Source organism: Callithrix jacchus, chromosome 7 (assembly GCF_049354715.1).
Source record: "Callithrix jacchus isolate 240 chromosome 7, calJac240_pri, whole genome shotgun sequence".
Lineage (NCBI taxonomy): Eukaryota > Metazoa > Chordata > Mammalia > Primates > Cebidae > Callithrix > Callithrix jacchus.
Genome location: NC_133508.1, coordinates 91,076,695 through 91,100,916, shown reverse-complemented (window position 1 = coordinate 91,100,916; position 24,222 = coordinate 91,076,695). Strand labels below are relative to the sequence as shown.

The 24,222-nt window shown below is 41.6% G+C and overlaps 1 protein-coding gene across 5 annotated transcripts; it reads right to left on the bottom strand.

Annotated features, from left to right (window-relative positions):
- Positions 1–3,173: 3,173 nt before the first annotated feature.
- On the bottom strand, positions 3,174–24,217 carry LRRC42 (leucine rich repeat containing 42). Of its 5 annotated transcripts, none has more exons than XM_009001278.5 (9): positions 24,013–24,217; positions 22,778–23,014; positions 18,235–18,721; positions 12,747–12,878; positions 10,858–10,976; positions 8,856–8,944; positions 8,570–8,683; positions 4,938–5,022; positions 3,174–3,676 (listed from the first exon to the last, which is right to left on the bottom strand). In XM_009001278.5, the coding sequence occupies exons 3-9, from the start codon at positions 18,705–18,707 to the stop codon at positions 3,402–3,404; spliced, it is 1,287 nt and encodes a 428-aa protein (XP_008999526.1). In that variant the 5' UTR covers positions 18,708–18,721; positions 22,778–23,014; positions 24,013–24,217; the 3' UTR covers positions 3,174–3,401. The 5 variants fall into 5 exon arrangements, with proteins under 5 accessions (XP_008999526.1, XP_008999525.1, XP_078188032.1 ...); XM_009001277.4 differs by lacking the exon at positions 22,778–23,014 and adding an exon at positions 22,616–22,733; XM_078331906.1 differs by lacking the exons at positions 12,747–12,878; positions 22,778–23,014 and adding an exon at positions 22,616–22,733.
- Between the last annotated feature and the right edge of the window lie 5 nt (positions 24,218–24,222).

The following is a 24,222-nucleotide window of genomic DNA, read 5'->3' as shown; positions in this document are numbered from 1 at the left end:
CCCACTTATAAGTGAGAGCTAAACACTGAGTACACGTGGATACAAAGAAGGGAATGACAAATACTGGGGCCTATTGAGGGTGGAGGGAGAGAACTGAAAAAATACCTTTTGGGTACTATACTTATTACCTGGGTGACAAAATAATCTGTACACCAATCCCCATGACATGCAAGTTACTATGACAAATCTGCACAAGTACCCTTGAACTTAAAAGTTAAATAACTTTTAATTAAAATGATGAATAAATAATAAATAAATAAAATCCAGGTTAAACTCCAGAGCACTTACAAATGTCAAACTTATGTTGTCCATTTCTTGAGGTATTTTCTCTCTTCCTTTTACTTGCTGGTAACTCTTGCTTTTAGCTCAGCTTTTAAAGATGAATATGGACTAGAGCAGTGCTGTCCAGTAAAAATACAATGCAACCACAAATGAGAGCCATGAATGTGACTTTAAACTTTCCAGTAGCCATGTCAGAAAAATAAAAGCAGGCGAAATTCTTTTAAATTACCATTTTAACATATTATCAGTATTTCAGAATGGAGGCACTTCTCATTGAAACTTTTGGATACTTAAGTCTTTGATATCTGACAACCAGTGTGTATTTTATAGCACATTTCAATTTGGACTAGCCACATTTTGAGTGTTCAATAGCTACATGTAGCTAGGAGCTACTATATTGGACAGTAAAGGTCTAGAGGTTTGCTACTCAATGTCTAGTCCAAAAATTTGAGGCACTTAGAAAATATTACTGCTCATAGACAATGTACCTGATCACCTAAAAACTTGTAAGATGAATGTTGTTTTCATGCCTGCTAACACAACACCTATTCTGCAGCATATGGATCAAGGAGTAATTTCAACTTTCAGATCCTATTAAAGAAATACATTTCATAAAGCAATAGCTGCCATAGTGACTCCTCTGGTGGATCTGGACAAAGTATATTGAAAACCTCTTACAGGCCAGGTGCAGTGGCTCATGCATATAATCCTAGCACTTTGGGAGGCTGAGGTGGGCAGATCTCTTGAACACAGGAGACCAGCCTGGGCAACATGGTGAGACTTCATCTCTACAAAAAAAACCACAAAAAATCAGCCAGGTATGGCAGTGGGTGCCTGTAGTCTCAGCTACTCGAGAGGCTGAGGTGGGAAGACCACCTGAGCCTGGGAGGTTGAGGCTATAGTGAGCTATGATCACGCCACTGCACTCCAGCCTGGGCGACAGAGCAAGACCCTGTCTCAAAAGACAAAACTAAACTAAACTTTCCCTCCTGGAAAAGACTCACCATTGTAGATGCCATTAAGAACATTTGTGATTCATAGGAAGAGATAAAAAAATCAACACTAGGCCAGGTGTGGTGGCTCACTCCTGTAATCCTAGTACTTTGGGAGGCTGAGGCGGGTGGATCACTTGAGGTCAGGAGTTCAAGATCAGCCTGGCCAATACGAAGAAACCCCATCTCTACTAAAACTATAAAAATTAGCCAGGCATGGTGGTGTAATATTGGGGTTCAGGGTGCTCTCAGCTCCCGAGAGGACGTTTCTCCAGGTTCTTGGTCTCTTGCCCTCTTAAGAATGAGAGAGGGGACCACGGTGCAGTACGCAGTAAATGCCGGACTCAAAAGTGTTTGTAGAAAGTGATTTACTTGGAGAGAGAGAAACTGGAGGAGAGATAACGAAACAGCTAACTCTCACACTGCGGGAGAGAATCCAGAAAGATGGTATCCAGGAGAGGAAAGCAGCTTCCACACTGAGTGGAAGGGAGCAGAGAGAGGGGAAGACAGGCTTCCATGAGAGAGCGTGGAAAGGGACTCCTGGGGGGAAATCCAGGAGAGAGAAAGATGGCTTCCACGAAAGGGAGTGTTCATGGAATGGGACCCAAACATGGAGTCCGAAGGGGTGTGGAAGATGGGGACTTATAACTTGGGAGGAACCCTCACCTTCTCTATGACCCCGGGCCAATGAAAGGAGTTCCTCAGAACTTCCACTGGAGTGATTGACTTTTAGTTTCTTCCCATGCCTTCAAAATTTAAACATAAAGCGTTAAATCTCCCGGATGGAGAGAGATGGGAGGGGGGCATGGCGCTGGGAAGTTCTTGCCCTTAAAACTGCACCCCCTTGTGGACCCAGAAAGAGGACACATTCCCTCAGTGGCATGCACCTGTAATCCCAGCTACTTGGGAGGTTGAGGCAGGAGAATCACTTGAACACAGGAGGCAGAGGTTGTAGTGAGCTAAGACCATGCCACTGCACTCCAGCCTGGGCCACAGAGTGAGACTGTCGCAAAAACAAAAAACATTAACAAGGGTTTGGAAGAAGTTGAATCTAACCCTCATGGATGACTTTGAAGGGTTCAAAACTTCAGTGGAGGAAGAAACTGCAGATGTGGTAGAAATAAAAGAGCTAGAAGTGGAGCCTGAAGACATGACTGAACTGCTGCACTCTCATGAGAAAACTTGAAAAGATGAGGATTTACTTTTTATGGATGAGCAAAGAAAGTGGTTTCTTGAAATAGAATCTACTCCGGGTAAAGATGCTGTGACCCTTGAAGTGACAACATAGGACTGAGAATATTACACAGACTTAGTTGATAAATCAGCAGCAAGGTTTGAGGGGACTGACTCCAATTTTGAAAGAAGTCCCACTGCAGGTAAAATGCTATCAAAGAGCATCGTGTGCTATAGAAAACTCTTTTATGAAAAGAAGAGTCAACGTGGCAAACTTATTGTCTTATTTTAAGAAATTTCCAGTCACTCCAACCTTCAGTAACTACCACCCTGATCAGTCAGCATCCATCTACCAACAAAGGCAAGATACCCTGCCAATAAAATGACTGGGACTTGCTGACAGCACAAATAATTGTTAGCATTTTTTTTTGGCAATGACGTATTTTAAAATTAGGGTATGTACATTTTTTTTGGGAGATTGCACATCTATGCTATTGCACATCTAATAGACTGCTACTTAGTGTAAACATAACTTTTATATGCACTAGGAAATGAAAAAGTCTGTGTGACTCATTTTATTGCAGTGTTTGCTTTACTGTGGTGGTCTGGAACCAAATCTGCAGTATCTTTGAAGTATGCTAGGCTGCTCTGTTAGTTCACCTGGCCTTCCATCCCAAACCAATGTGTTATTTCCTGTGGCTCCAGTCTATAATCCACAAGCAGAACTTAAGGACAGCAAAAATGTTTATTTGAAAAAATTACTATGTATTGAAAATATACATTAGAAATTATTACATACTTCCATAGCATCCCCCCCACCCCCACCACAAAAGTAAAAATTCCTGTTTGCTATGCTAATGCCATAGATAAATTCAAACAAGAAGTAAATCATCCTTAGTCTCCTTTCTTCAAATGTCAGAGCTGGGGGGAGAAAGGTCAACTTGTACCTACTAATCAATAGGAATTTAACAAGTCCCAGTCTTCCACAGCAAGACATACATATTTCTGCTTTGGAGGTTGTGAAGAGTTACTCTGTTTTGTCTCTGACTCCTCAAAAGGTCTCTTCGTGCTCTTCTTTGACTCCTGGCTTGAGATAGCTTCGTGTTTCAACACTGGCCCATGGCAATCTGGGACTTTTTCTTTATAGAACTGGAGTTTCTCAGAAGAGTTCATGTGGGTGTCTGCCACAGGACACTTCAATGGGGCTTCTGCTCGAGACTGCTTCCCATCTGTGACAGAAGGGAAGGGTGATGAGTTCACTCCACTGGCATGCTAATTCCCTCATCAGTCTAGGATAACCTCAGGGAAATGACAAAGGGCCAAACAGGGTGATATTTGCATTGACTGCATTTTGCCTTGAGTGAGGTTGCTATGGTGTGCGTGCAGGCACAGGTTGAAGGCACAGACTCATACTACAGTCTGACAGATTTGGATTTAAATCCTAGATCTGCCTCTTCTTAGAAGTGACTGTGGGCAAGTGACTTCTCTGAGATTCTGTTTAATCACCTCTATAGGGATACAAAACCTATTTCATAGGGTGATATATATGAAGATAAATAAACTAATGTACATAAAGTGATTAGCACAATGTTTGACACACACTAAAAGCCCCAAAAATGTTAGCCTTCATTATCAGAAATCTGGATTTGAATCTGTCTTTTAAGAGCCAAATAGCAAATGATACAACCTACTTTACATTTTTTGGGTAAGCCCTGGATTCTTGTTTTGCTACCTTTATATTTCCTTCACTTTAATTTCATCATTTAATTCCTTTTCTTTTAAAATCACGGTGAAATATAAATTAACATAAAATTTGCCATTTTAGCCATTTTTTAAGTGCACAGTTCAGTAGCATTAAGGACATTCACATTGTTGTGCAACCATCATCACCATCCAGCTCCAGATGGAGTTTGTTAAACAGTAACTCCCCATTCCTGCCTGTGCCACCCCCACCTCCCTAGTCACAATTACCATTCTACTTGCTCTCTAAATCTAACTCTTCTAGGTACCTTATATAAGAACAATCATATGACATTTGTCCTTTTGTGACTAGCTTATTTCCCTTAGCATGACATCTTGAAGGCTCATCCATGTTGTGTCAAATTTTTAAAGCCTGAAATATACCGTATGTATATTTCACATTTGTTTATCCATTTATCTGCTGATGGACATCTGGGCTGCTTCCACCTTCTGGCTACACATAATTCCTTTTTAATCTTCCATATTCTATCTACTTTTGTACTGCCACAGATCTTTTTTGCAATAAGATGGTACATAAGTAAGTAATTTTAAAAAGCTGTCTTCCTGGTGCTGGTTCTCAAAGCTAAGTGTGAACTTACACTGTAAGCTAAGCTAAGAGAATATAGGTCTTGGTGATCATAAATAAGCCAATACTATCATTATTAATTTTTCCAAGGAGGAAAAACAGGCTAACTGCTTTAAGGATGCAAATAAAGGGCTAAAATCATCAAAGGAAAGGGAATTTCTCACAGAAGTGCTGAGCTGCCGTTCTAGGCTTTGAGGTTTCCCGTGGCTTCACAGCTTCTGCAATCACACGCTCCCACTGCAGAACAATCTGAAACATATTTGGAAAGATTTGAATCCAAAAAAATTCTTGAGATTTTAATCTCAAGCCTTTCTTGTTCCCGTTCCATAAACACAAACCCCTCTGGTAAATCTGACTTCAGATGACTGGTGATAAGAATAAGAACCAAGTCAACTCTGCATTTTCTGTTCTAATGCAGGAGTTGAATGAGAATTTGAACACGCTGGATATATGTACCTGCATGACTAAGGGAAACCTATAAAGCTGACTCTATTTTCATGTTTATTCTGAGCTGGAAATAAATTACATATCCTTAAACTAAAAACTAAAACTTAAAACTTTAGTCATAACACTTTTCACACATCCCTGGACTTACTCTTGTGCCTTAAAATATGCCAACTATAACTCAAACCCTTGTAGGTAAAATGCCCGTTTCCATATTTTCATAACAGTTCATGATCAGTTTTTATTTTTTAAACTCTTATAAATGTATTTTTATTATAAGCTGCTACCAATTCTTTTAGAAATATGGCTGAGTATAAACTATACATAAAGGAAAGCCAATGACTATTTCAATATACCATGAATAACAAGAACTTTAATATTTTTTATTATGGAATGCAATGAAATGACCATAAAAAAGGTCCAGAAAAACATTTTCAGGACATAGATAATACAACACAACACAGGGTTTAAGAATACAGTTACAGGCTGGAGGCAGTGGTTCACACCTATAATCCCTGCACTTTGAAAGGCCAAGGCAGGTGGATTTCAGGAGTTCGAGAACAGGCTGGCCAACATGGTGAAAACCTATCTCTAGTAAAAAATACATATATTAGCCAGGTGTGGTGGCACATGACTGTAGTCCCAGCTACTGGGAGGCTGAGGGGCAAGAATTGCTTGAACCTGGGAGGCAGAGGTTGCAGTAAGCCAAGATCACACCACTGTACTCCAGCATGGGTGACAGAAAAAAAAAAAAAAATACAGTTCCAGCCCAGGCACAATGGCTCACACCTGTAATCTTTGTACTTTGGGAGGCTGAGGTGATAGGATCCCTTGAGCTCAGGAGTTTGAGACCAGCCTGGACAACACGATGAAACACCATTTCTATTTAAAAACAAACAAAAAACCAGTTCCAGAGTTGGCTCCACCACTTACTTGCCAAAGGACCCATGGCAAGTGATTTAATTTCTTAGTCTCAATTTCTTCATCTGTAAGGATCAATGATAGTACATACTCCATAGAGATGTTTTAAGGATTAAATGAGATAATACACATAAAGAGTTTAGCACAGTGTCTGGAACACAAAAGGTATTTACTAAATATTAGTTGCCATCTCTTCCATAATTTCCTGGTTATAAAAAGGGGGACAGATTTCAGAGAAGAACAGGATGGATTAATCGAATGTGTTGACTCAGTGGGCAACAGGGAAAATGGTGCTTCCTTCCATGAAACAGAAATAAGAATGTCAATAAGAGCTGGTGGGGGATGGGGAAGAAAATGAATTTGGTTCGGGACAAGCTGAATTTGAGGTGCCAGGTGGAGATTTACAGAGGATACTTGGGAACGGGTCTGCTAGTGTCTAAGAATGCAGAGTCATCCTCGCAAGGACAGCTGGAGCTCTGAGAACAGTCAAAGAGCACCTAGAGAGTGTGTGGAGGTGTAGGAGAAGAGGAGAGGAACAACGAGGAATCAGCTATAGCCGGAGAAGTGAGAAAGTTGGGGGAAAGCCAGGAGAGAGGCCCAGAGAAAACTTGTTAAGGGATGCATGTTTCTATCGAATGCTGCAGGAAAGCCAAGGAGGGGGAAGAATATCACCACTCGCCTTCAAGAGGACACTATCGGTAGAGCAGTGGAGGCCAGAACTAAACCACAAGGGAGTGAGAACTGAGGAGTCACCGAGGGGGTGGGACAGACAGGACAGGAAACAACACACAGCTGCAATGGGGAGTGAGGACCATGCTAGAATCAGGACACCCTTACTGTTTAGCCAGAGAAAGCAGACAGCCAACAGAGGGGGACACTGAAGATGGAGGGGGGCAGCAGGGGAAAATAATTATTAGTAAATATCACAAGGGAAGTTGGAGATCTTAGGGAATATAATTTTTAAAAAAAGAAAAAATAAATAAAGAGCTTGTGACTGGAATAAAGAAGCACACTTGTTCCCTTGGATAGGAGGGAAGTGGAATACAGTTGAAGAAATGGAGAAATTCTGAGACAGAAATAGGGAAGTAAGTGGACCATACTGTGAGATGGCTTCATTGTTCTTTGTCACCTAATAAGAATGAGGGTAGGTGAGTGGGGTCAGCCTGAAAGTTTCAATAACAAATCCACAAGACATAGGTAAAGCCCAGCTGAGAGTGGATGACAGGAAGCTGCACTGGTCCAGTCAACTTACTCTCAGGCCAGGCTGCCAGGTGTTTTACTTGATCCTTCCAGAGCCCTGCTCAAGAGAAGGCCTAGTTTCTGCATTTTATGGATGAAGACACAGAGACTGAAAGTTGCCTTAGGTTGTACAGCTGTTGGGGTGCTGAGCCAGGATCCCAAGTCCAGCTCTTTCTGACTCCATAGCCTATGCTCTTTTCGCCATGTCACCTGCTACCAAACTGCATCAAGCCTTTAAAAGGCCATCTCACACCTGCCCCAAGTGCATCTAGGATGCATTGAGGTCTCATACAGCACTATAAGCTTTGTCTGGCAATGCACCATGGTAATTATTTCATCATGCAGGTTCTCGACCAAGCTAAGAATGCTTCTGAAACATGGACTCACCAGTCTCCCTGCTTACCTGTGGAGAGCTGATGCTATAATCAGGCAGTTGGATAGTTCTACCATTGTGCATTATGGCTTGGAGCTAAGAAGAGATCCAGGACAGTTTGGTGGGTCCTCTATGCCTTCACCAAGAAACACCTGTTAAAAGTGTCTGAGGGAGAAAGGCACCAGCCACAGGGAAGGTGGCATCTACTTGTGTTATCCTACTTGGTTACTTTCTTACTTCCAACTTAAGTAAAAGACTCTGAATCCCACTTAAGTCTGTACATTGAAGAAAGACTGTTAAGACAAAAAGGAGTCAAAGTAAAGTTCTCTCACTGCTAAGACACAGTAAGAGAAGGACAAAAAAGTCACCTCCTCACGATGGCTCTGAGAGGTAAGAAACTTTCTCAAAAGAAAAAGAACAGTCATATTTGAATCCTTATTTGCATGACACCAGAGTTTATTCTCTCTCCAGTATATACACACTACTAAGAGAATCTGTCCTTCGGAAGTGGAATCAGACCACTTTTTTGTATAGCAAGCCAGAGTTCACTTACGTTCTAAGTCAACTGTAAGATGGCATTTTCTCCTAAGTCCAGTAAAGATAAGGCACAATCTAGTGACCAGAGCATGAGATATAAGGTCTGGCACCAATTCTTTAAGTACATGGACCAATTATATACCATCAGGGTCTCCAATCTGACGTGAAGATGACAATTTAGCCAAGGACTACCAAGTAGATTACCACACTTATTCAATGTGTTGGATAAGACACTTAAAATGAAAAGCTGTATCAACCGCAGGAAAGAAAAATCAGGAGTACCTGGTCAGCCCAGCCTTCTGTCTTGCAGTTACTATGATCAAATTCCTTCAAAGGCACTTTGGAGTGAACAAGGCCTATGTGGGTCTGGAGCTTGTGCTTGATGGTTGTGATGTCCTAGTGAGGCAGAGACAGATCAGAAATGCAAATACATTTGGTTAATTTTTACTTGGTTTCAGTAGTAAATAAAGACCATCATACATACCAGCTCTTTCTAAGTACCCATTAGCACAGGCAAAATATCAAATTGTTGATCTAGAGAAATGAGAGAAGGAACCAAAAGTCTTACCTTGAGCCCTGTACCAGAGATATCTAAGCAGTTAAGTTTCCTAAAAGAAAAGAGGTATCCAATGCCTGCATCTGTGATCTCAGGGTTACCTAGATGTCAAAAACAAGGTAGCATTTTGTTACAATATCAATGTTGTTAAAATGACAACTAAAAATAAGCTCAGAAAAAAGTCCAGGCAATGTTAAACTATAAAACATTTGAGTTGGCAAACTTTTCAAAGTAAATCAAATATGGAGGTCTGACCTTTACTATTTGGAATATAAAAAAGCCACTCCCAGTGATCCTTAAAGATGCTTTCCACTCCCATGTTCATTTCAGCATTATTCACAACAGCAAAATTATGGAGAAAAAAAAAGATGCTTTACAGCTCTTTCTTTCTAGGAGTTGAGGGTGAGCGGAAAAGTAAATGAACCACGTAGTTATTCCAAAGGGTTTAATTTGGAACCATATGAAAACATATATAAACATGTATTAAAATGGTTCATCAGAGGCCAAGCATGGTGGCTCACGCCTGTAATCCCAGTACTTTGGGAGGCCGAGGCAGGCGGATCACTAGGTCAAGAGATAGAGACCATCCTGTCCAACATGGTGAAACCCCGTCTCTACTAAAAATACAAAAATTAGGCCTGGTGTGGTGGCTCATGCCTGTAATTCCAGCACTTTGGGAGGCAGAGGTGGGTGAACCAGCTGATGTTAGGTGTTCGAGACCAGCCTGGCCAACATGGTAAAACCCCATCTCTACTAAAAATACAAAAATTAGCCGGGTATGGTGGGACATGCCTGTAGTCCCAGCTACTTGGGAGGCTGAAGCAGGAGAATCGTTTGAACTCAGGAGGCAGAGGTTGCGGTGAGCTGAGATCACACCACTGCACTCCAGCCTGGGTGACAAGAGCAAAACTCCTTTAAAAAAAAAAAAAAAAATTAACCAGGTGTGGTGACACATGCCTGTAGTCCTAGCTACTCAGGAGGCTGAGGCAGGAGAATTCCTTGAATGTGTGAGGTGGAGGTTGCAGTGAGCCGAGATCGTGCCACTGCACTCCAGACTGATGACAGAGCAAGACTCCATCTCAAAAAAAATAAAAATAAAAAGGTTCATCATACTTTATTCATGGCCATTTTCACTTCCAAAGTAAAAACTTTTATTTATTTTCAAAAGATATTCAAGGGAATTTAGACACAGATACTATCACCACTCTTACTAACTTGTATTTTTTTTCCAGAATCCTTTCTTCTGTATTACTGTCTCACATCAGAGAGTACTGCACTTAGCCCTGAGTCCTCAAGGCCATAAGCACAGTGTCTGGCACACTGTAGATGTTCAAAAAATATTTATTGTATGAATACACTTCCCTGGGAGGCAGACAGGACATTCATTATTATCCTCATTTTTCAAAGGCCAAAACCAATGCTCAAAGTGGTTAAATAAGTTGTCTGTTAACTGGCAGTAAAAGTGGCAGAGCAAAAAGGAGCAGAAGAACCCCTGTACCTTCTATTCTTTTGGCACCATGCTGTCCTGCCACAGAGTCAATGGATGCTCAGTTAAATTGTAAATGATCTCTGCCAACCACATCTTACCACTGGAGTCAGTATCTGGTTAATATGAGTAAGTTATCACAACTGTGGGTTCATCCAGCTTTTCATTATGCAAACATTGATAAAATAGGACCTAGCTGACAGATACCAAGGATCAGAGACTCAAGGAAAATAAAGATGAGTCAAATGTCCTTTAAGTATGCAATGAATATGGTGAAAGGTGGCTCTGTCTGCACACATCAAGTGGCAAGGATCAAGTATAAGGGTTTTTCCTACCCTAAAGAGGTGGTATATGCTGGAAAAGTCATTTGGTCAGGAGTCAAGTCAGTCCCGCTCTGCCACCAAGTTTCTATGGCATGCAGGAAAGTCACCTTTTCTTTCTCAACCCTACAATGGGGGGAAGAACTAGATGATCTCTAAGACCATTCTTCCAACATTAAAATAATCTGTAATTTTGAAGAAAACTTACATGATAAGTCTAATAATGTCAGATTTTCAAGGCCTCTTTTCATCACTCGAACTGGTGCCGTCATCTTCCGCACTCCAGCATCAGATAAACAATTATCCTTCAGGTGGAGCTGAGTTACACTAGAGAAACAAAGTACATACATAAATTACTTGAAGAGAGTTTGAGACAATCTAGGTATAAAAACATGCTTTGAACATTTTCATTTAAAAACGTAACATACCCTCTACCTCTTGCTAGTTCATACCCAACACATTTAACAGAGTTAAGCTCTTTAACTCTGGGCTGGGCACGGTGGCTCACACCTGTAATGTCAGTACTTTGGAAAACTGAGGCTGGAGGATCACTTGGACCCAGGAGCTAGAGACCTCATCCCTCCAAAAATTTTAAAAATTCGCTAGCAAGGTGCTGTGTGCTTGCGATCCTATCTACCTGAGAGGCTGAGGCAGGAAGATGGCTTCAACTGAAGATGTCAAGGCTGCGGTGAACTATTATTGTACCATCGCACTCCAGCCTAGATGACAGAACATGCCCCTACCTCATTAAAAAAAAAAAAGTTTTTTTTTGGTGCCACTTCTGTTACCAAGTGAAGGTTAATTTCATGTCATGCAGTACTAATTTCAGATGGCAGAGAGCACTAAAGGTATATTACTGAATGAGGTAAACAGGGACTTCCATTAAGGGTATAAATACACTTTAAGACAAAAGCTGCTTTTCTGACAAATTATGTGAAAATCAAAAACATTCTAAATGTGTCAGGAAAGTTTGAAAATTCTTTTTGTAAAACAAACAATCCTCTAGTTTTAACCAGCTTCATAAATCTAGATTTTCAGACTGGGTTAATAAGGTATACCCACTACCCAATCCATCTGATGCTAACCTGAAATTGGTATATTAATATGCTCCATTTTCACCTAAGAAATCTGAGCCTTGGTGCTAATGAGCCTCATACAACAGCAGTATCTTTGTGTGGGGCAGAAGGTAGTTGTCACTGTCAGAAGCAGGCCTCAGGTAGCAGGTTAGACCTAGGTTTGTAATGCTGTTGATCTTCTGGATATTTATAAAACCACAGAGGAATCCTTCTGTCCTCCTCTTTGCTGGCCAGACTGAATAACCTGAGATCAGTCACACTATTTGTGAATGGTATGAACTGGGCCATTTCTTTAAATCATGGTTCCTGAAAAGAATTTCTTTGGCTGTCTTTAATAGTTCATTTTCTTTATAATTATAGCTCATTGATAATTAAAGTAGCAAACAATATGATTGCTGACTATGGTATAACGTCTCATCCCTTGCTAGAATAAACTAGGACTGGATAAATAAAGGGCAAAACCTGAGGCAGGCAGATCACCTGAGGTCAAGAGTTCGAGACCCGCCTGGCCAACATGGTGAAACCCCATCTCTACTCAAAGTACAAAAATTAGCCAAGCGTGGTGGTGGGCGCCTGTAATCCCAGCTACTCAGGAAGCTGAGGCAGGAGAATAGCTTGAACCTGGGAGGCAAAGGTTGCAGCGAGCTGAGATCATGCCACTGCACTCTGGCCTGGGCGACAAGAGAGACTCCATTTTAAAATAAATAAATAATGAAGATTAAGAAAATAAAAATAAAGGACAAAACTATTTTCAACCCAGGTAGTTTCAAGTTTCACATGTTAATAAAGAAGTTACTTAGAAAAAAAGTGTCCACTGACTTGAGTCACCTGACTTCCTAAGAGTTGTCTAACCTATATTGCTCGTACCAAGTAAATGGAGACTGAAAATATTTTAGGAAAAAAAAAAAAAAAGGAAATAAACACAAGAATGGGAAGTAAGTAATCAGCTCTCCTGAAGATAATCCTGTTGGAACAGCCTTTAAAAAAATACTGAAACAATTCATCTACAAGTGGTCAGTACCTAGACAGGGCTTCGTTGGTGAGATGTTCTAGAAGTTCATGCTCATCTCCAAGCTTGCAACATGAAAGATCCAGGCAGGTCAGCTCCCGGAAAGACTTAATCTCCTCAAGTTTTTCTGAAATCACCAGATACCTATGGAGCATGGAGAGCAGTCAACAGCTTCCCCCCACTCCTTTTAAAGCATTACCATTTGTAGATTTGTATCATAGTAAATATCCCATCATCCCATCAGGACACAGTACTATGGAATAAACAGACTTCACTAATTACAACCAAGGCAAAGCCTGGATTTTTTAATTAGTAAATGCCTTGAACATCTTTTTATGTGATGGTGGAATAAAAATTTTGAATAAATAAATGTATATTAACAAAAGCAAGTCACAAGAGAAGACATCTGCTTTGCTATCAGACAGACCTTGGCATTGGTGTTGGGACCTTACCTGAGAATTTCCAAAGTCTAGGATACTCAAATTTTTATTACTCCTCTTTTAAAGTGGCTTTTAATCTAATGCTCAACATCTAGTGATTTGAAAACTGGAACAAGGTCAAGAACTGTGGACTCCAATCTGCACATCCCCAAGAACGTACCAAGAGATATTTGGCACATCACATTTTATCTTTTCTACTCAAACACAAATTTGAGTACCTGTCCACTCCCCTGTGCCTCTGCTACCCTAACTTTACTCCAAATGTACAGCAAGACTGCGACAAGGACTCACTACAGTCTAGATGGATATTAAGACAAACGCTGAGCTTGAGCAACTTAATTACATTGCAGCACCTTGCTGAGTTGTTAGCAGGAAGCATCAGGGAGGCCTCTGGAGAGGCAAAGGAGATCAAAATGGCATTCCACAGCCCAGGATGGGGCCTCCTCCCTGCTTTCTAGTGGTTCATCTATCTCAGATGAGGTCGGTGAGAAAGAATGAAAGGGATTAGGTGTGAACAGGAAATCGACAGGAGAGGATCCTAAGAGGACAAGGAAACTGACTTGTGGTAAGAGCAGGCCTTTCTCATCCACCTTCCTTTGGATGTCTAGAAGTTCCCACAGCAAGATGGTATGTTAGGATTAGTGCAGTTACACCTAAAAGAGTTCATACCTCTCTTCTGTCAGCAAGATCATTAACTGCCAAAAACAGAATGGAATAATCAGAGGGCAAGAGGGAGGTTAATCTCTTTTCTTTCTACTTCCAACCAAAAAAAGATGTACTCAAACTAATCACTATCCTGACTCCTAGGTACAGATGGCCTGAGGCACTGACACCCCTTTAAAGGGTGGAACCTAAGCTGCCTGGAGACCAAGCTCAGCTGTGTACACAAAAGAGCCTTATTTACTCAGATGTATTTTAATTGCACTGTAAATAAAGCTGCTGCTTTCCACCTTCCAATCACAGAGTTGAAGTGTGTTAATGGGGATCTAGGGGATTACTGGCAATCAGAGAAAGGAAAATGCACATCCTTTGATCAATTAACCAAAATATTTTTAGTGATTCTGAAACAAGGGTTCCATGCAAAGGATGTAACACTGTGTAATATGATTAAGAAATATTATAAAACTCAAGGTTGAGAAACAAACATGTTAGACCACAGACATTACTAGATGCTAATCTAGGACATAATCAAAGCTCTAGGTTCTTGCTTGCAACCAGTCTTCCAATTTTCCCTTAAAGCGTTCAGAACAGTACAGTGGAAAAGCAACAGTAGGAGCACAGACCAGATCTGAGTTTGGATTCTAACAGCCCTAACTACTTGTGTGATTGTGAGACAGTTACTTAACCTTTCTGAGCCTCAATTTCTCCAGCTACAAAATGGGGCAAATGATTACTTCTTTTCAGGATTATTAAGAAAAAGAGAAATAATATTTTAAAATTCCATGGTATCTTGCAGACCCTCATGAAATAGTAGCTATTACTACTATGTCAATAGCAAAGGGTGATATTTTAAGGAAGACATACTTGCCTCCCCGTGACCACAGTGGGATTAAAAATCACTGGGGTTTCAACAAAAGGGAGAAGAGAGTTTTCATAAGGCCGGAATCCAGTTGCAAAGACACTTGCTTCTGGCAGGTAGCTTTGTGACTTAACCTCAAGATAGTAAGTGCCTGCTATCTAATTATTTTATTTTCATTTATTTTTTCAAGCTCATTACTTTTGATCTGAACCCTTTTGTGGTTGACACAACCTCTTGGACTGCAGCTGCAGCCCTGGATTGCAAATGCAACCTCAAATTTCCTGCCCTCTATTTTCCTTTAAGGATGTAAAAGGAGAAAAGAGGTTTTCGATCACAATTGAAAAATCTTACATTCGAATGAGACAGTAAAGTCTGGAATTGCTGCAAGAAAATAAGGGCTAAAAGATTCTGCTAAAAATGTTTCCTATATTTTCTGGCCAGGCATGGTGGCTCACACTTGTAATCCCAGCACTTTGGGAGGCTGAGGCGGGTAGATCACTTGAGGTCAGGAGTTCAAGACCAGCCTGGTCAACATGGTAAAACCCCATCTCTACCAAAAAATACAAAAATCAGCTGGGCAAGGTGGCAGGCGCCTGTAGTCTCAGCTACCCAGGAGGCTGAAGTGTGAGAACTGCTTGAACCTGGGAGGCAGAAGCTGTAGTGAGCCAAGTTCACACCACTGCAACTTTAGCCTGAGCAACAGAGTGAAATCCTGTCTCCAAAAAATAAGTTTTCTATATTTTCTGATTATTATATAAATGTAAATGTTTCTTATATTTTCTGATAATGTATCACTTTCATTGGAGAAAAATTAAGAAAATATAGAAAAGTATAAAGAATATAAAATCAATTCCAATCCCACCTAGACTACTTTTTGGTAGGGTTCCTTTTTCTATCTATGCAATACGCACATTTAAAAATCTATTTCTTAGAATGTTATCTTAATAGTTATATAATATTTCATCATAAATGTACTATAATTTGCTTAACCAATTCCCTACTGTTGAACATTTAGTTCTCAGATTTTTTAGATGAAGTCTCCCTCAGGCGCCCAGGCTGTAGTGGAATGGCACATTCTTGGCTCACTGTAACCTCTGCCTCTGAGGTTCAAGAGATTCTCCAGCCTCAGCCTCCTGAGTAGCTGGGACTACAGGTGTGCACCACCATGTCCAGCTGATTTTTTTGTATTTTTACTAGAGACGGGGTTTAACCGTGTCGGCCAGGCTGGTCTCAAATTCCTGACCTCAGGTGATCTGTCCACCTCGGCCTCCCAAAGGGCTGGGATTGCAGGAGTGAGCCATGGTGCCTGGCTAGTTTTTAGATTTTCACTCGTACAAACAGTACTACAATGAACACTCTTATATAAAAATATCTGTTCCCATCTTTGATTATTACATTAGAGATCAGAATAGATTCTTAATAAGTAGAATGGGTCAAACAAATAGTACAGATGTTTTCAAGGTTCTTGATACATATTGCCAAACTGCTTTCAGAAATGCTACACTAATTCATGTGCTCATCAGATGTGAATAAAAAGTGCTATTCTCATCCCAATCTGACCAATCTGCCACTACAACAGTATGCAGACATCGCGAATGGATAAGCAGCATTTTCAATAGCTGGGAAATGTTAAGCTATAAGGGTAGGTGGGGAAGAAAACAGAATACAAGTTGTACAAAGCATATATTCTCAAATGTATAAAAATACATATTTGAAAATGATCACCATGGTGGGATTATGAATTTTTTAATCCTATAATTTTATGTTTTTCCCAAATAGTATGTATCACTTTCATAAAATAATTTTAAAACAAGGTATACATCATAATTCTGTTTTGCCACTGTTTTAACTTTTCTACAATGAACATGAGTAACTTGGAAGAAAAAATGGAAGCGTAAAATGCATTTTAAATGCATGAGCTACAATGAAATATTGCTTGACTTTTTCATTTAGGCAAGGTAATTTTTTTCCTTTCCACTGGCAGCAGTCCCAAGCCCAGCCATGACTGAGACCACAGCCCAGAGACAGAGCTTTCAGGGTGCCTGCTCAGTTTATGAGCCAAGTTTCTGTTCTTTTCTGTATGTGTTTATGTCTTTTCTTTTTAAAATACAGTATTTGGCCTCTGGTGAAACCATTAATTCTATGAGCTCATTAAATAAGATCATTTCTCCTTTATTAAGCAGATGAGCTTAGCTTCTGTGTGCTGGTATGGCTTTCTCTTATATATATTTTTCTGTTTAGCCTTGTTATAATGCTCATATGGATTGTGCATCTTAATAGTAAGCTGCCAGTGGGCATGGTGGCTTACATCTATAATCCCAGCACTTTGGGAGGCTGAAGCAGGTGGATCACCTGAGGTCAGAAGTTCTGGACCAGCCTGGCCAAGGTGGTGAAACCCCGTGTCTACTAAAAATATAAAAAATTAGCCCATGGTGGTGGTAGGCACCTGTAATCCCAGCTACTTAGAAGGCTGAGGCAAAAGAACTGCTTACACCCAGGAGGTGAAGGTTGCAATGAGCTGAGATAGTACCACTGCACTCCAGCCTGGGAAACAAGAGTGAAACTCCGTCTCAAAAAAAAAAAAACATAGTAAGCTGCCTTTCAGGTTTCTAATCACAAAATAGTTCATACAGTGGTATACAATAAAGTTATTTAAAAACTTACAAGTATTGATAAATGATTTTTAAATTATGTGAAGAAAGCAAGGTCCATAACAGTGTATGCAGCATGCTGCCATTTATATAACAAAAGAGGGAACTACATAAGCCTGTATGTGCATAGAGTATCTCTGGAAGGATATTTTAAAAACTGGGAACGGTGTTTGGTCTCTGGGAAGGGGAAACTGGAGATGAATAGTAAGAGGCTTAAGTTTTATTTTATGCCCCTTTGTGTCTGTGTTTAAATTGTTTGCCGTGTATATTTTTATTGCTTTTTTTGTAGGTTTTTAAAGAATTAGATGTTTGAAAGTGTTTTTACATGATGGTAGAGTAAAAATTTTAAATAAAGCATATGAGCAAAGGCAAGTCACAAGAGAAAATACCTGCTTTGTTAGACAACAGACCTTAGTGTTGGGACTTCATCTGAGAATTGCCAAACTTTAGGATATTTGAAATTTTAATCACTCAATCTTTTACGGTTACTTTTTACCTAATGGTCAGTGTCTAGTGGTCTGAAAACCAAAAACAGGGCCAAAAACTCTGGGTACTAATCTCCCTATCTGCAGGAGCATACCTAGAGATATGTGGCCAATCACATTTTGTCTTTTCTCTTTTTGAAAGTTGGTAGAATATTTTCTACCTAAAGGAGGAACTGTGACAATCAACCAATCCTTGTAAAATGATTTCAGAATAAAGCTAAGTGTTGTCTGAGAGGTGAGGAGGAGGAAGAGTGATATTTCTCAAAATGGTCTGTCACTTTGTATTCAAAAGTTCTAAACTGAAGTGCTATTTGATGAGGGAAGCCCCTGAGCCCACAAAGCCCCAGAGCTTGACAGAATTAGCACACCCAGTAAAATACAAAATAACCTAATCAGAACACCCACCTGTTTCTCAGACACAGGGAGCAAAGCACCAAGCTTCCATAGGCCTCAGTGAATTTCTGTAAAGCCCTCAGCCCTGCGCCTGGCTCAGTGAATTTCTGTCTGGCTTCAGCAGCAGAGAACAGCTTTTCAGCAATCTGCTCAGGAAAGCCAATGAGGGAATCAATGTGATCCACATTGTCAGAGATGAAACCCAGGACAAGGCTGAAGAGGGATTTGGCGGAGTACCGGAGATTCCCCTCCTGGGTGTATGTGAAGATGAAATGATCAGTCTTCTCTTTCTGTGCAGTGTCGTCTTCCCTGTTCATGCAAAGCTCCACGGAAAAGCCTTTGGGAAACAGTCTGAAAGGCCTTGGCTTCTGCAGGCTACTCCTGACACCATCCAGAGCCAAATTGACCATGTGCAGCTGCCTGTTTTCTCGCACGTAGATGGGCCCCGGGTCCAGGTGGCTTTCTGAGCTGAGGTAGTAAGACATTGCCTTGGTTTCCACTGTAAAAGCAAGGCATATGGAAGCAAACCCAATTAAAATGCCATTTGCAACATGTAACTTCATCTTGCTGTGCCCAGGGCTTTATGAGCCTACCAGGCAGGCCTGGTGGCTGGTTTAGGAAAAGCAAAACTCACCAGTTGCCTGGGAGCTTTGGCATTCAAGGTTGCCTCTATTGCCTCTACCTGGAATGCCCCTTCCTATTCTTCCCCTTTTCTAGTCTATCTGGCCATCTCCTCATCTTTTAAAACCCAGGTCAAGACTGAACACAGTGGCTCATGCCTATAATCTCAGCACTTTGGGAGGCCGAGATGGGCAGATCACCTGAGGTCAGGAGTTTGAGACCAGCCTGGCCAACATGGTGAACTCTGTCTCTACTAAAATTACAAAAATTAGCCAGGTGTGGTGGCATGTGCTTGTAGTTACAGCTACTGGGGAGGCTGAGGCAAGAGAATCGCTTGAACCCAGAAAGCAGAGGTTGCAGTGAGCCAAGATCACGCCATTGCAAAACCCAGGTCAAAATCTCATCTTTAAAATTCACGCTGAGGAAGTTGTCACAGATGTCAGCAAAGATTCATTTATGCATAAATTCATGGCAGCAAGTTTATATTAGCAAAACAATTGGAAAACAACCTAAATGTCCAACAATTGGGATGTTAATAAATGCGTTATGACTTATACATACCATGGAATGTTATAAAACCATTAAAATTATAAATTAAAAAAAAAAACATGTTTACACACAGAAAAAAAGACTAGAAATAAGTAACTCCCTTGCTAGCTTGACACATTCCACACACTTCTTGGTTGCACTTGGCTCACTGTTCTATTTATTTGTTTCTGAGTCTGTCGTCTGCTGCTTTGAGCTGCTTGAGAGGAAGGACCACGTTTAATTCATGCAGACTCAGTAACACAGTGCTCTGGCATCTTATAGTCCCTGAGCAGATACTATGGAACCAATGTTTACTCGTTTGCTGAACTTTAAAAAGACCAAAAGCAACAGAATATATATTTTTTTAATCTACAAATAAACACCTCCATTCCAAAAGCTAAGTAAAAGCTATTCTAGCCTTTGGAAACATCTTATCTATTAAAGTTCTAGTAGGACAGTTTTAAGATAAAAAAGTAAAAAGTTGGGCATTTCTGCAGTCATCTGGGTAACAGTATGTGCCCAAGAACTAACTGGAATGAATACTTGTTTTCCTGAATAACTGTGAGGTTTCAGAATACATGAGAAATTGCTATGTTAAATAAAATGAAGGTATTTGATGATCATTTTTAAAATTTAAAGGGAGAAGAGAGGTAGAATGTAACACAGGCCTGATATTATCCCTAAAATAATCTAAGTTTTAGAGTGAACCAACTCAGCTTCTTCTGCATCAGTGCAGGGCCACATTGTGGCCCTGAAGCCACTTATAAGTGTCAGCAAACAAGTCAGTGACCAAAAATGCTGAGTCTCTGGAGATGATACAATGATCCTGTTTGTGGGAATCAGTACCATGTTTGTCTCAAGGATAATTATGTGTCTAAAAGTACATGAGAGAAGAGCACTCTGCCTAGCTCTAGAGCTTTACCCTTTCCTGCTCATCTCCTACATCCTACTCTTTGCTCCTGTCATACTACCCAGGTAAACTGGCCACGCTCTTATGTCTGACTGGCCATTGCCCGTTCTATCCCCTTTGGCTGGAACATCCTTCTTTGCCTCCCTGACCTAGCTAATTCCTACTCATCATTAACATCGTCCCTCTTGTGGGATGATGCAGAAGTACATGCCTGTCTGGTTTTCCCAGAGCACCCAGTGTCTCTTACAGAGCACTTAGGACCATGTACTATGTTCACTTGTTAATGTACCCAGAGTGGTGAGCTTTTTGAAGGCAAGGCACTTATTTGGTTCATCGATCTTTCCCAGGCCCAACATAGTGCCTGGTACTATGTAAGCCCTCAAAAGATATTTGATGAACTGTATGAGAGGAAGGGTAAGACCTCAAAGGACAAACTTAGTGCTCTGACTTGCAGGGCCTGCTGATACTGTTGCTAGGAGCCAGCTCCTTTTCCAGGCAACAGCTGCAGGCTCCTCCCCCACTCACCAGACCCTTCTGCAGGTGGCAGAGGCAAAGCAGACCATGGCGATACATTGCTACTGGTACTACAAGGGGTGGGAGACAACTAAACTAAAAAACGGGGAAAAAAATCCTGTCACAGTGCCAGCTCTTATAACCCATACTTTTCTCTTGCCAGCATTTACAGTGCCTGCTGCTAAGGAGACGCCTCATTTATTCTGAGCTCTTCTTCCAGTAGGGGTGAGCATCTGGACCCTCCAACCTTGCAGACCTTAATTTTGATTAAGGAAGTAAAGCAGATGTCCTTTGGTCTTTATCCCTGTCATTTAACATTCAGAGCTCTACTCTTCCTGTAGATCAGAAAGCAGACACTAGGGATGTCCCTAAAAAGGACTGATGTGATTTTAACAACAGAAAGACAAATTCTATGGAAGATACCCTATTATAGTGGATCAATACACTGTGAACTCCCTGAACAATGAAACAGGGTCTGCCCATCTGTATTGCCCCAACCCTCACCCCTAATAGTGCCTACCACAAACTCTGCAGTAAAGTGGACAAATGGATGGATGAATGGATGGGTGGGTGACCGCTTCAGATGAAAATTAGAAGTCTGATTCCATCCAACGTAGGGCACAAGCAGCTTTGGGCCAGATTAAGGACCCAAACCCAGGCTCCTCAAAATCCTGGCAGCTTTGGCTTCCAGAGATCGTTTATTTTAAAAAGGCACAGTACTGGCTGTTTTTAAAATTTTCTTTAGATTACCTATCAAATGCCATTTCTCTTTCTAAATGAGGAAAAAATAAATATAATTATTTTCTGGAGAGCAAACCCACATCATCTGTCCAGAAGCCACTGGAGAAATTGACTTTGGTTCAGGGAATCCTGGTGGCCTTTAATTTCTACTACTAAATCAGCACATCCTGCATTCTCCCAAAGAGGAGCTTCTTGAGAGTCTGTGAGGTACTATAACATGATCTAAGCATTAAATTAATATTTGAACCCTTTAAGGCTAAGGGCCAGAAAGTCAACAGAATTGTACACAAAACTTCAGTACTTGGATTCATTTGCCCCTCACTATAGTACAGGGTGGTGTATTACAAATGGACAGGGCCCGTTCTAAATTGTGGTAAAAACCTCATCCAAATAGAAAAACTAAAATACTTAGTAACTGCAGCAACAACAGTGTCCAGTGTAGATCGCAGTAGCTGTATTTTATGTTGGATCAAGAGTAACACTGACATTCTGATAGTCTCCAAGCCTGCTACAGAGAGGCAGCTTTGTAACCCAAACAGCAGCATAGAAAAATACTACAATCGTGCATGTTCTAGCATTTGTTCACAAGTAAGCCAAAGTAACCACAAAGTGTACCATTTCATCAAATGGATGAAACATAGCTGTATTATATTAAAAACTCAGTTCTACACAGCTTCCTTGAAAGAGGCCAGACAAAATTGATACTACACATGACAGTTTTTTAGACCTTGAATCCAGTTTCCCAAGCAAAAAGCATGACTATCCCAGTTAGGTGGACTGAGGTTGTTGGGGAGCCCAGAGGGTAAAATTGTGAGCAGAATCTACGGCTAATTTGAGGAGAAAAAGAAGAAAATACCTAACTTCAGTAGGTAAAGTAAGATAAAAATCCCCTAAGAATAGTAAGTTATAGTAATGCCTCTGATGTTTAATGGTACTGGGTGATAGCTACCATTTATTAAGCACCCACCAGTTGCCAAGCACTGTGTTAGGTACTATATAAAGTAATGTAATCTTTAATGATCCTATGAGGTCAGTATTGCCTTTTAATAGACAGAGACCCACGGAAATAAAATAACTTACTCTAGAACAGAGCTAATAAGTGGCAGAACCAGAATTCAATCTTAGGGCCGCATTACTCCAAAGCTCAAGCTCTTTCCTTGGCATGATGCTGTTTCTCAAGAAAAAATTTGACATCAGCCTTAAGGATAAAAAAAAAAAACGTTAAAAATTAATCTCACCCACCTGTTTGATCCCTCTAGTATTCACTGATTGAAGCCTGGGAGGAGGGGGAAGGGGCAGGGACAAGATTTAAAACAACAGTGCACATCTGAAGAAAGAGCTGGTGGGAACAGAGCCAGGACAGCAATGAGGCCTCCGTTCTTCCCTCTGCCAGGCTCGAAATGAGCTACATCCATATACCAGGAAAGCATCTGCCAACTCATGGCCTTCATCCCAAGGCTGCAGACACTTTTGGTTTATCTGAAAATGCAGTATTCTTGAGAAAATTTCTAACATAAAAACCTAAGCAGAAACTAAACCATGGGTAGTTCTAAACTACCAATAACCAACAATCCATCTTCATTGTTCTGTGTGTCCCCATTCTTCAATTTTCAACTTTCCTCACTACTTTTTTCCTATAATACGCACTTCTCTACCTGCCTTCTCACCCATCCCCTTTCCTCTCTCAGGCTCCCTACTCCCCACCAATAACAGGCCAATCTTTCCCACATTGTGACACTCTTAGCAACTAGCGCCTCTCACACCAAAAATCCTAACCCTACTCCCTTCCCCCATCCCAGCTACCCCGCCCTCCTCAACCCTCAGACCCTTCCAGCCCTTCCTGCTCCTGCTGAAAGGTGGCTTGCTGTCCCACAGACCCAACCTTCCAACCTCCAATCTCCCAATCTTCACCTGCCTCCTTTTCCTTCCCCACACTCTTCCACCCCCATTCCTCCTCTCCTTCTACATCTATTCTTCCCTTCTTCCCACTCTACTGGCTTCCCTCTCCTAGGACTCCAAGCTCTCCATCCCTTTCCTTGCCTTCTGTTCTCAATCTTCAAGACCCCCTTCAATCACGCCTCACTATCCCCAGCTTCGCATTCCACAACCCCAACTTTTCTTCCCTGCCCCCAAGACCCCACCCTCTATTCCTATCCCTTCCTCATTGCACCCCTAAAACCCCATTCCCTTTCCCCCTTCCCCAGGACAGCAATCCTTTGTCCCGCTCTCTCCCACCCATACCTCTCCCAGAGTCCACCCAGGGTAATCCTGCTCCCTGTCCCACCCTGCCCCCGCACCCCTACCCAACCCTTAAACCCATCTCCCACACCCGTATATCCCCATTCTCTCCTCAACCTGCCCTCTGCCGTCCCTCCCGGGCTTCCCCTCCCCCACCCATCCCCTCCCTAACACCCCGCCCCCGCTCCCGCACGGCGCCCCGGGCCCCGCGAGCGGTCCGGCCCGCGGCCGCCACCTACCTGTGCCCCTCCCCGGGGCAGCGAGCAGCAGCTCCTCAGTGGCGGCTCCCTCCTCCAGCGGCGCGGCTGACGGGGAAGAGCTCGGCACCCCAGGCACAAAGCTAGGGAGGGTGGGACACGGCGAGGGTGAGACGAGGGAGGAGACTGGGGGCTACCAGGAGCCGTGGGACCGCGGGACCGGCGGGGGCGGGGGCAAGGCTGGGACGGGGA

Excerpts from the sequence above, each read along its gene's own strand:
- LRRC42 (XM_009001277.4), bottom strand. Across the intron at positions 10,977-12,746 it reads ACCAACGAAGCCCTGTCTAG|TGTAACTCAGCTCCACCTGA; the intron begins GTACTGACCACT and ends TTGTTTCTCTAG. Across the intron at positions 8,945-10,857 it reads GACATTATTAGACTTATCAT|GTAACCCTGAGATCACAGAT; the intron begins GTAAGTTTTCTT and ends TTTGACATCTAG.